Source organism: Apodemus sylvaticus, chromosome 10, assembly GCF_947179515.1.
Source record: "Apodemus sylvaticus chromosome 10, mApoSyl1.1, whole genome shotgun sequence".
NCBI lineage: Eukaryota > Metazoa > Chordata > Mammalia > Rodentia > Muridae > Apodemus > Apodemus sylvaticus.
Window position 1 is genome coordinate 80,382,410 of NC_067481.1, and position 13,365 is coordinate 80,395,774.

Sequence of the window (13,365 nt, forward strand, 5' to 3'; positions counted from 1 at the left end):
CCACAGACACACCAATCATAGGAATGAGCTGAATCTCCCTTGTGTGTGCTGAATGTCAGATATTATTGCATATGCTAGAGAAGTAGCAATATACAAAGTGCAGGCTAATTTTTTAAAGAGAGATCTTAGTTCCTACTAGCTTAGTACCTAACATCAGAAGAGAGAGAAGTTAAAGGATCAACTAGGCCTGTAGCAGAAGAATAGCAAGAGCCTTTTTAAATTCCAAGTTAAAAAGCAGAATAGCCGGGCTGGAGAGATGGCTCAGTGGTTAAGAGTACTGACTGCTCTTCCAGAGGTCCTGAGTTCAATCCCCAGCAACCACATGGTGGGTCCTAACCATCTGTAATGAGATCTGACTCCCTCTTCTGGTATGTCTGATGACAGCTACAGTGTACTTACATATAATAAATAAATAAATCTTTAAAAAAAATAAAAAGGAGAATAGCTTTAGTCCATAATTCCTTATACCAATATCCACTCCCAGAACAAACAGCCATAGGCGGTCACTGGTCAATCCAAACACTTCAAAGCTACTTTTGTTTGCATTTCCATTTTCTTCTAAGGCAGCCATACTTAATGGAGAACTACTTCTGCTAAGTGCACATCCAGCTCTCATCAAACCCCATCCCCAAGGATCCCTTCTCAGTGATGCGTACTGTCTGCCAAGGCTCAGAACAAGGCATATGCCAAGATACAGCTGGCCCAGTGAGCTGGGATAATTTCACAGACCAGGTTGAAGACTCCCCACACTTGACCATGTTTCATGAATTAATCTTGTTTTCTGAAGCTATCACTAGAGTTGCTTTCAGTATAATTAATCAGCAAGGTACATCTTGGAATTATTCTGCATGGGAAGGGGAGGGGGAGATGGATCAGACTCCTAGAGTGCTGTTGAGAAAGAATTTAATTGTAAGATGGGTTGTTTGTCAGTGGAGACAAGTGGGAGAGGGAGTGCAGGGTAGGGAGGACAAAAGAGGAGAGTGCTTTCTTCGTTGATAAGTGACTTATAAGCACTCTGCTTCTGCATGTATTTTATAAATGTTATAATCACAGCATATAAAATATTGATTTGAAGAGACCATGGCTTTTTGAAGCAAAACACAAACTTCTCCATTTTATGATTCACTTTTAAAAACTTGCCCTTTCATGCCATAACCTGTGTCAAATCAGTTTTGAAAAGAAAAATACTTTTTTTTTTTTTTGGTTAGAAGTCTGAGATAAATAACCTAATGATTTCCTTTATCCCCTATCCAAATGACTAAGTGAAGGAAGAATGTTTAGACAGGATAAAATGAGTTTGTTCTAGTTGTTTGCTCAGCTCAGGGCCCTTGTCTGACTTTTCCAAGAATGATGTAACGTAGTCATCTCTTGGTACATGTTGCTACACACACAAACACACACACACACACACACACACAAGAATGCAAAGATCCTTTAAAATGACAATATTTTGTGTTAGCATTATATTATGCCATATAGTTAAAGGATTTCTACTTAGACTATTGGATACTAGGCATATGTGCATTTGGTGAATGATGACCAAAAGAATTTTATACATATTCGACACATATGCAGGGTTGTTCAAATATTTGCCACCTACAGGTAGTTGAATCTGAAGAAGGAGAATGCATGGATGTGAAGAACTGACTGTAGTACTTCTGGGACCAAGCTCTGACCTTCAATACTACCATCCCTGATCTCATGCTTCAAGGTAGGATGTTACCTCTAATTCGGTTCATTTTTCCCCCTCTCTCTGCCATAATATCCTGATTCATTGTCTTTATGGTGGTAACCATACGTTCCAATTATTTATAACTATTTATCCTTATCATGACAGCTAATGGAAACTCATTCCTTACACACTCACTTTCTCTCCTTCCTGGTTTATCACTGGGCATTGGCAAACCTCCCCACACTGGCCATGTGACTGGCTACTAGCCAATAGAAAACGAGTAGGTTTGACAAGGGCTTTTTCTAAGCCAAGAATATAAAGACATCGCAAGCTATCTTTATGCAACCCCCACTCCTCTTCTAGCTCCATAAAGATAAGCAGACTCTAAAAAATTAGGGAGGGGGGAATATATTCTTCAAAGCATGAACACCAGCATGTAGCTAATATATGTGAGCCATTAGAAATTCTTTGGTCTACATGTGAGCCAGGATATATTACTTGATCTATATGTTACAAGAGCTACTCTTGCCCTAAAATAACCCCCAACCAAAATATCAGTTTCATTACAGTGGAGGCTCTATCTTTTGCATTCGTCGTTATAGACTCACCACCTGGCACTCTAATAAATACTGCTGAGTGCTTACACACATGAATGAGAGACTTTATCTTACATCTATATTCATATATGCTGTTGTCACAGATCTAGCATTTTTAGACAGATGCAGAGTTATCGCCTATCAGAGAACTTTGCTGAAGGGAGAAGATGAATTTGGAAATTTATATTTTACTTCAGTCTCTGGGTCTTGTGGTTTCTATGATGGTGACAGCTTGAGCCCAATTCTTGTTCCTCCTTCACTGCTCTCATCTGCCAGTCCCAACAAGCAAAGAGGGGGCTCAGGATTTAAATCTGAACCTTGAATTGTCTGGCTCCTGTCACTTAAAAGCCAGACTGTGACATGGCTTTAACGTGGTCCCTTAACATTAGCATCTTTTTACTGTCAAGCTAGAGAAATGGGCTCATTTAGTCACACTGAATTGCTCCCCGTGTCGTGAGCTGTTTCTAGCCCCAATTTGCCCCCCTCTCATTGCATTGCCCTTCCCCCACACCCACCACAACTAAATGAAGTCTGTATCCACTGTTGTATTTAAGCAGGTATGCTTCCTTAACTACAGCCTAGGGATTTCAAAAAGAAAACATCCATTATTTTAAAAAAAAAGAAAAAAGAAAAAAATTGAACTAGGTTTTCTACAAGGCTTATGCCACACTCCCTAAGCTTTTCAGAAAGTGATGAATTTTTTGAGAACACTCAGGTCACACTAATTGACATGATCTGTGTAATTAAGAAGTCTCTGTTTACACACCAGAAGCCCAGTCACTGTGAGGCTAAGCCAGCCTGACAGAATGTCTTCACATGTCAGGAGATCAACAACTTTTCTTATGTCTTCCTGGGTCACCTACATGGGTTTCTGATTGTTCTTCTGAGGAGACATGAAGTAGCTGGGCTGTGTGAAGATAGGACTGACCAGGGAAACATTCAAAAGAGACAAAAGAGAAGCCACATGAGGGACAGCTGATGAATGCCATCTCTTGGGCCATGAAGGATGCATCCATCAATACGGTCTGGAAGTTGGCCTTTCAGTATTTCTTATATTCAAAGAGTGGATCAGAGTTATCCATACCAAAGAGACCTTTTCAGTCCTTCTCATGAACAACAGGGACATAAAAAGTGCATAAAACCAGAGTCTCAATATCTCTGCTATGAAAACAAGAGACAAAACTATCCCTTGTTTGTAAGGAGCCTTCAGTTAACATCAGGAACATGAGTGTGCATTTGTACACACCCTTACTTTTTTGGATTCTGAGATCCTAAGATTTCGTAACCTCAGATTCAAGATCCTCTAGATCTCTGAGGGTGGCCCCACTCCATTGCAATGTAAAAAGGGGGCTTTTCTTATCCTGGAGAATTGGTCCAAATTTCCATTGGTGGAGAGAGTTATGCTCACATAGTTGCTGCATTTCCAAATTTCCCCAATAATAGGAACTACTCAGGGTTGTAGCTCACCTGTTTCATGAACTGGGGTTGGGTTGCAACCACATGCATGAAGTCTCTTCGGGAAGACTTTTCTAAGCTAGCCTGTGATTCTATCAGTTATTCCTGGGGTGTCACTTTGGATTTTTGGATGTTGCCTCACCAAGTACCTAGCAACAGACTCTGGGTAAGTTCTTTGTTGTCCCAAAGCATCAGATAATATCCAAGTCACAGCGTATGACTTTGAACCTCTACTTGACGTGAGTATAATTTTGAGAGAACTCCTTTACTGATCTAAGCTCACATTTTCTTGCTGAAATAGGAATAATCCATATTTTTTAATAGAGATCCATATTTTAATCCACATGTTTTTAATAGAGATGCTCTGACAATAGCTATAATTTACTTAAAACATTTCATGCTATACCTTTCATGAAATAAGCACTCAGTAAATAAACACTTCTTCTTCTTCATCATCATTATCATCATCATCAACAGTGATGTCCATGGATATATGTAAAGGCGGACAAAGCATCTACACATATGAATACAGAATTAACTGAATACAGATACTGGTATAAATAATCATCTACCAGAAACTAACAAAGTTAGCCAGAAGTAAACAGCTGCAGAGAAGAAAGGAGGAGAAACCAGTTTGACAAGAAGAGAAAAAAAATAAATGAGGGGACCCTGAGTTGAGTGTGGGGGTTCAACCAAGTATCTAGAAAGCTAAACTGAACCCGTGAACCAGGTTTCAAAGACCTCCAGGCCACAGCTCTCACTGTTCAGAGTGGGTGATAGAAACATAGTAGGCTGAACCCAAAAGCCAATAAGAAGTTTGTCCTGGTTGATAAAGATACAATTTCTCTTAATCCAGAGCTTGTGTCCCTGGTGGCCAAGATAGTTTATTCCTTTAGAGAAAGCACTTCCTATCAAGAATTTCTTTGAGGGTCAAAAAAGGAAAAGCACTACCAGGATTCATATCAGTCATGCGTATTTAAAGGTCAGTATAGACCTTGGGTAGGAAGGCAATTATTCCTAATCAATGGATGCAGTTACTACAGCACCAACATTGTCACCATGAACTTAGTCAAAGGTCATCAAGTGTAGGGAAGAACCAGTAGCTTTCCATCCGGGGCCATTTATCTCTCTTCTTACTACCAATGGTATCTAATAATGTCTAGAGACTCTTCATTAGTCATGTAAAGGGAAATGGGCTATTCTCTACTGCTCTTCCATTACTGTGATATAAGTGATCATCCTATAATGCAAAGAACACACATGGAGAGAGAGAGAGAGAGAGAGAGAGAGAGAGAGAGAGAGAGAGAGAGATTCACTATGCCCAAGTTGAGAAGTTCTAGACTAAATTAAGGGCTTAATTAAATTCATCCCTAGAATTTTCCCTAAAAGCTGAACTTTATCATTTATAAAACACTATCTTATAAACAAATGGTGGCCTTTTTTCCTATGCTCAAAAAGAATATACTGAAATGACTTTCTGTCTTCCCTCAGTGCTATATTTCTAAGACTCACCAGCAGGTCATGTAAAACTCTACATAAATATTCTTCAAGCACCAACCCCCAGTATCACCAAAGTCCATCAAATTCTACTGCCCTGAGGGATACAGTATAGATACTGGCAAAGTCATGAGACATGATTATTACACACAAATTCTTTCACACCTGTATATCTTTGTTCCTAACCCAAACTTGACCAAAAGAAACATACATCTGAAAACCATGGCAAGCTATCAAATAGCATAAGCTGAAAAAGACACTTTGAAAATAGTAGCATCACCACTTGAAGGCAGGAGCTGGCCAGGAAAAGTTTCTAAGAAACTAAAACTTTATTGGATTCTCCAAATTCAGCTCTATAAGACTAAATGTGGTAAGGTTAACATGATTTTATAGAAATTCTCTAAGATCTCAGGAGACGATATCATCCTTCCACTGGATTTATTCTTTAATGAGACTAATAAGTCTCACTTCCTTTTTTTTTTTAATTCATTTTGAAGACTATGATATTGACATCCACAATCAATGCTCAGAATCTCTTCCTTATTTCCCCTCAGAGATCCTGCAGCTGAAATTTATCCAGCACCTTGTGGAGCTCATGCACTGAAGCCTGCACTTTGAGCTGACTAAACGGGCGTAGGAGCGAACTTTCAACAGCAAGCTGTCTCTCTGACAGGTTGTGCAAGCACACATCAACGTTGACAGGGCAAATGCCTTACCCATAAAATGAGATGGGGAGCAACGTGGGGCAGGGACTTAACTTTGCTGCTTGCGATCTGTTTCCTGGTTCTACATCACCTGGGAGCTTGTTAGAATTCCAGCCCCACCCTAGCCCCATCTCAATCAGGACTTTAACAAGGTCCTAGGGGACTCTCAATGAGTGAAGCTGCAGTAGTATTATGTCTAGCATCCTTAAAACTCCCGTGCTTGAGACGTCACTCCGTTTGCTTCTAGGTTTTCGGCTTTTTAGCATATTCTATCAGGTTAGTATGCTTTAAACGGTGGCGGATCTGGGGTACATTTAGTAAAATGTACCTGTTGGGTACAGGAACATTCCTGAAGCAGAATAGAGAAGTCCTGCTTCTTGGGGGTCCTTATAACCTGTAGTTGGTACTAGCAGCTGCTAAGATTAAAAGGCAGAACAGAGAATGGGCTTCCTGGTGTCACTTCCTGGTATTCTTCCTCAGCAAAGTTGTACTTAGAAACATCTAGCAAATAAAGCCATCGTTTCTGTGTAATTGACTTAATCTGTGACTGTCTCATCACGTGAGTCCACACAGGAAGCCAGGATGAGGCTCCAAGGACACAGCTGCCTTCATCAGTAGGCGCAGGTGGTACAGTCCCAATTTTTGTCTAACAAAAACAACTCCCAGATTGCAGATGCCTGGGGACCAGTGGCCTCACCTGCTCTTTACCTCTAGAAAAATAATTATACCCTATGCCTTCTGCCCAAAAAAAATAAAAAATAAAACAGTTTTCCCATCATTTTTTCACATTCAAGTCATGATTAAGATATAAGAAAAGCGAGAGGGACCCACCTGGAATCTCCGCATGTCACGTGGGTTTCCTGCATTCTTTAGGCAATTTTGGTTGCATTTAAGGAAAAACTTCAGGAAGAATCTGTGGAGAAACAAGGGATCACGGTCAGTGTTTCAATCCCAACAAGGCAGTCAAGAGTCAGAAATCACTTCCGGGTTACACATCCTCTTTTCTTCCTGTATCTCTTGCAAAACTCAAGAGTGGTATTCGAATCTGTATTATATTTGAGGCACAAGTCCTGATATTGCATCCAAGGGTGCATTTTTTTTCTATGAAATGAACTGCCAGCAGATCTCACAAAAGAAGCAAAAGCCCCCAAGGGTGTGTTTTTATTCAGAGAACAGGTCTTCATCATAATTTAACATGGGTTCCAAATGGATCTAATTGAGAATTCCCATGGTCCCCAAGCATAACATAATTTAAGTGTTATAAGTTCACGGATGATGAACGGCAAAGTGTACACTAGATAAATACAAGGAGATTGCAAATACTTTAAATCTTAACATCTCCAAATAAAATGTTCAAATTAGCAGCCCTGGGAGCGGTAGAAGGAGTGATATAACTAAAGCCTTCCAACTTCTTCAATACCGTCACACCATTTTTCTCAGATATGTGCCTTACACAAAAGCTATTTGTGAGTGAGCTTGGACCTTCCTGCCTCTCTACACACCTTAGTTTTTGAATGAGTTCTAGAGAGAGAGCCACAGGTTTTGCTTGGTTGTAGTTGTTGCTGCTGCTGTTTTGTAAAGATGATGACAGTCTCCATTGATTAAAGAAATCCCACTTAAATTGGTGAATCTATTTTAGTTGTTGAAAATGCCCTGATGTGTGGGATGCAGGACTTGGTCCCACTAAGTAACTACTGCAGTTATACAAGCCCATAATGGAAAGAAGGCACAGAAAGCTTGCACTAGGATATTCATACTGGTCGCCCTCAGTTAAACCCCTCCATCTGTTTTCTATTTGGGAGTAATAGAGGATTTTTACGTCCATCTCTTTTCTACATACTCTTATACTTTTGGAGCCAAGATTTCTCTATGGAATGCATTACAATACTGGTCAATGAAATTCTTCTAGAAATACCCTTGTCTTTAGTTTTTGCCCCACGTTGGGGCCACACCAGAATAAAACTGTCAAGTCAATATCAATAACTTTTGCGAAACTAGCATTCCATGAGGTGTCCATCTGAATTTAGTTTTGAGTACAATGTCTGTCAGCAATGATCCTGTCATCAAGGCACTGCATGAAGACACACCACATTCAAACAGCTTCTAGGTACACAATAACAATAACTCTCTTAGAACGGGAGGGAATATGTAGGAGCATTGAAGAGAAACAATGACTTTTTCAAACAAAATGATAAGACTTAACAGTGTAAGAGTCTTCTTAAATGAAGTCATTTAGCATGACACAACCCCCAAAGCCCATCAATGAGACGGCCTCTGATAATGGTTCACCCCTACTTCCAGGGCCTCTCCACAGAGGCCAAAGCTTATCGACCTCCTGTCTAGGATGAATGACTCACAGAAGACTGCTGAAGTCCAGCTGTGCATAACAGAATCCACCCTGGGCCTCCTCCATGCCCAGAACAGCTCTGCCACTGAGCATGTTAGTTTTCCAGTCACTCAGTCAATCAGTCCTCGCTCAAAGGGGCACTTACACTGTCCTGTTCCTCTGAGCCTTGAAAGGTGAGCCAACCAGTCCATGTGGCTTTCAGACTATCAGATAATCTGTAATTTCATAGATTATCAACTATGCTAAAGGCAGTGGTGATGAGCTCCTCTTACTGTCGGAGCTGGGTTCTGTACTTAGAAGAGCAGATATGAAAACCATCCCAGGGTCCAGAGAGGGATGCTCTCCATTCTAACGACAATGAAATTTTGTGTGGGGTTGTATGATGCATTGAGGTATAAAAGCCATGGCTTTTATAAAAGTTCCCAGTATGGGATTCACATTCAAACTATAGCAATATATACTAGGGGAACCACAGGATTCTCATCTCCCACCCAAGGCAACAACAAGCTGGGGAGGGCTCTCACTGCCAGTCTCCCTCCCGTGGGCCCCCCTGCCTGTCTCCCTGTGGTTGGTAATACTTGCCGCCTGTACGTGTTTAAGCCATTTGAGCCCAGGCCTGACAGCCAGATTCAGGTTGTGTTAGAAGGAGCTGTCAGCACACCCTCTGGCATCCTGAGCTCAGACAACTGCTAGCCACCGTGAGCGGTTCCATCTGGTGCCAAAATGGGTTTTGAAAGACAAGGCAAACAGGACACTGGCTTTGCCAGAGAGAAAAACATCAAGGGAGCCAGGGATCTTCTGCCTCGGCGCCTGTCAGCAGCTCATCGTTAGCACAAAATCTATGCAGAGCACACACTGGATCACCTTTAAAGCCATGCTGGGCACACACCGGATTGCCGATAGAGCTATGCCGAGCACACACCAGATCGCTCTTACCCTAAGCTGCCCTGCCACTTGGCCTGCTAGCAGAATCCCCTGCCTACCCCCTCAGCAGCGGATCACTTGCTGAAATTGAAGTCTTGACCATCTGTCATGGGTAAGACAGCCGTCAACTGGTGCCTGGGGCCTCACACAAGCCCTTATGTGGCAAAGATGCTGTGAAGGGCCAATTCTTTTAGGGAAAGCAAGTCCCAGGCCAAGACCATAGGAATTCTTTCAAAGTTTTCCCCTAAGTACAGGCCAAGTATCTGACCCTTTTGGATCACACTTCCTAAAAGGAGCTCAAAGGAGTAAGGCAGAGTTAAAAATACCCTCAGTGAGACTGACTCAGATGCAGGACACACAAACTAGGAGGATGATTTACTCAAGTAAACATATAAGGCATCCGTTAACTTGGGGGCATGTGTGTCTAGTGTCAGCTGCCCCCACAGAGAGGATCCGCGACTCGAAGGAGCTTTTAACCAAGTGGAAGCGATTGTAACACAAAACCATATGTTTGTCTAAAGAACTGCCACATTCTGTGTGTTTGATAAAACGTCAGGGGGAAGAGCACGGTTGCCCTACCCCAACTGTGGGAACCTGACCCTCAGCGGGACAAAGCGGCTATTGACACCACAGAGTTCCGAGGACTTCCCTAAAGTCCGAGATCAAACTCTCTTTTTAACTTTGCTCTTTTTTTGGAGGGGTGGCATGACGAGGTGGTGGGAAACCCAACACCTTTCAGCTAACTTTCCACAGGAGCAACGTCATTATTATTTAATACGTCTTTCACTGGGTTATTATCCAAAGCATTTATGGTTCCCAAGGTCTCCCCAAATCCCCCACTGAAATCCTTTAAGATCGGCATGCCAGGAAGGAACTAACTCATCTGGAACACAACACACAGAGACTCAACAAAAATAAGGGACATAGAGTTCAAAACTAGTATTATAGATTGCCTATAAGAGCTAGCCGTGATACCCACTTTTCATGAATTACAGGAATTGAATGTGTGTGGCATGTGTGTATTGTAAGTGTGGGTGTCGTATGTGATTTATGCACATATGTGTATGCAGGTACACACATCCATACATGCACCCAATGATGTGTAGTGTCCTGTTCAACTGCACTCCACCTTATTCCTCTGAGACAAGGTCTCTTATGGTACCTTGAAGCTTGATATTTTTTTCCACTAGAAAGGTGGCACCAGGAACCCTCTGGTCTGCTCCCTGCACAGTTCTGGGATTTCAGTTCCATGGACAGCAATGGCCAAACTTTGAAGCGGATCCAATAGATCTGCTGTCATTTCTTGGGCAAATGGAGTGTACAGCAAGTGTTCTTCCTTGTGAGTCGTGTCCACAGCTCAGACCACAGGAGGACTTTAAAACTGACGTGAAACCGTCCCTCGCCCTAACCTCCCCATTTCCCAGGTGAGAAAAATGAAGGTCAGAGGGCAAGGTGATTCCCTTGCAGCTCCCAGGAGCTCTGAGAGCCTTCTCTGCATCCTACTGTGTGCTGATAGACCTCTGATCTGTGTGCTACCAGCTCCACAAACCCCAGTCCAACAAGAGGCCAGCACTCAAGCATGTGAACTTTTGCCTTTCTAGACTTCCATCAAGAAAGGGACAGTCATAAAACCGGAAGTGACATCCTATCAGAGTCCGGTGTAGGCTCATTCATGAACGAGCCTGATGTAGGACATTGGTTCATTATGGAGGTAACTGAAACAAACACGTATTATAGAACATATTGGTTGATTCGGTAATATACATTCTTAGTTCGCCAAGCAATTGCTTCTGTTATCTGCCTTGCATTCACGTAACTAGCATAGTATGGGTGGCCAAAAAAAAGTAGTGGGTTGTAGAAAGAAAATCACTGAAGCAACATAATCAGACTCCTACATGAGGGTATGAAAAAATGAACAAACACTATCCCATGTCTCCAGATACATAATGGAGGCCACGGGACTTAAAAAAAAAAAAGTAGGATTTAGTAAATAGTGGTTTACAGAACAGAATCTAGAGCCTGCTTTAAACACAAGTCAAAGCTGTCAATAAAGACAGTCACGAAGTATCCTGAACAAGACAGTTTTGACGTAGATAAGACAAGCATAGGTCAAGAATTACCTATAGGTAAGTCTGTGATCCTGAGTGATGTCAACAAAGCGTGGGAATTGTAAGCCTTTTCCTCTCATGCAACTGGGTGGCTTTGATCGGACATGTCACTTTTTATTGCTTAGCTTAAATGTGTGCTCTTCACCAAATGGATGCAATCTCTCTGTGCCTCAGTTTCATCATTTGTAAAATGGAGAAACCATCAGAACGTGTTTTAGAAAATCTGTAAGCATTTAAAGGGTGCTGAAACCGAGCACAGAGGAAGCACTAATTCTCGCCGCTGTCGGTTATCAGGAGCAGGGGCATGCTGCCTGGACGAAGAGATGCTAATAGTTTCAGATATGAAAAGTATCATTTCGCTGGCGTAGCGCAGACTAAGAAAATCAGTGAAGCCCTGGGTACCCGGTAAGCACTGCAGACTTCATCAAATGACATGCAGAAGGAAAACAAGAAATGGGTCCATCACCAAGGGAAGGCGAGAAGAGCACGGCAGCTTTTCCAAAAGCAGAACACTGCCGGGGCTTAAATAATGGACAACTCCAGCTAGTCTGAACTGAAGGGCACTTGGTAGTAAAACTTTCAGGCCACAGCCAGCCTCGCCTTAATTGTTATGCAAAGCAAGGGCCCTGGATCTGGACGGAACAGGTTGAGTTTTTACCTCTCCCCCACACAAAGTCTGAAAAATCACGTTTGTTTGCCTGCAGCTGTGCTCATCACACGCAGTCTTGGGGGAAAGTGTCAAAGCACAACTGAACGGAGACATAAAATCCCAGTTCTCAGCCTCAGACCCTCTGCAAATTCCCCTGACTTATGTGTGCAGATGGTGCGGTGGCAGACGGCCCTTCCCAGTGGTATTCAGTACCCACGGACGCACTCTGACCTGATACAAGAAACAGCTGTGTAGAAACAAATGTGGGGTCCCTTCTAGGTGATGTTCAAGCTACTCCCCACCCAGAATCTGGAGGGAGAACAGGGAAAGACCTTGTAATTGGAAGGACCTTTCTGGAGTCACAGACTGCCCTATCACCTTTACCTCCATCCATTGATCTTGTTTTGGTGTCAGGCTGCCACGAAATTACCAAGGAAATATTTCCAGGAATACTAAGATTCTCCCAAATTGAATATATATATAAATGTATATAGCACCTGCCCTTATCCAAGACAACCCGGGCTGCTTGAAGCTGTCTAAGAAATGCCCTCGTGGTAGCTCTCAAATGTCTCAACACTCGGTGAGGAAGGAAGCTCGAGTCCCACCCCAGCACCATGGGAAACAGCTGCAGTGAAAGCAGAACAGGTCAAAACAGAAAGAGAAAACTCTGTTTTCAAGGTCAAAGAAAACTTCCTGGCTTCTAATTCACAGACTACGCTGTAGGGTACAGTTCATCCATGAGAAAACATGATACCCAGAAGTCAGCCAAGATCCCAGGGAGGCCACAAGGGCAGGCCAGGAGGCTAACCTGAGAAAGGACCAACCTTTTCTAGAACGAGCCCCAATAGTAACCGAAGACCTGTCTGACTTAGTCCTCACAGTCCTGCCTGTGACATACAGAGGCCAGAAAGGAAAGGAGGAGAACATGAGGGAGCTCACACACCCGAAGTCATGAAGACTTTTTGCTCCCCACAGTGGAAGAGAAACTGAAATTAAGCCATGACACGATCTCGTGGGTCCCAGAGGGGAGAACACAAGGCTTCCCCTATTATTGGCCACTGACTTCAATAAGTTTACCTTCCCTGGCAGATGCTTCCCAGATCTTGGGCATTTCTGGAAAGTGTGTGCCGCCTAAAGAGAAAAACATGATCACCTTGAAAAGGATTCATTACCTCAGCTCAGAATTTGGCTTTGGTGAGAGGACATAATTAGTGGCAAAAACTTAAAGAGGTGGGTGTTGGAATATCACAGCAGTGGATTAAAGAACTTAAAAATAGTTTAAAGGAGAAGGACCCATTGCAAATAAAGTCCTTATGCTAGGACCAAATCTGACAAATATAGGAAAAAGCATCAGGATAGTCAAGGATCCCAGGGAAAAGAGTGTCTCATAATGGGGGTGTTGGGGGGCTGTGG

General features: G+C 42.6%; 1 protein-coding gene across 8 annotated transcripts in view; it reads right to left on the bottom strand.

Moving 5' to 3' along the window:
• Ebf1 (EBF transcription factor 1) overlaps window positions 1–13,365 on the bottom strand; it is a 388,236-nt gene that overhangs the window by 131,840 nt on the left and 243,031 nt on the right. For all 8 annotated transcript variants that reach the window (XM_052196588.1, XM_052196587.1, XM_052196585.1 and 5 more), the window contains one exon: window positions 6,756–6,837. In XM_052196588.1, the coding sequence (XP_052052548.1) occupies window positions 6,756–6,837 (82 nt within the window). The remainder of the gene's footprint in view (window positions 1–6,755; window positions 6,838–13,365) is intronic.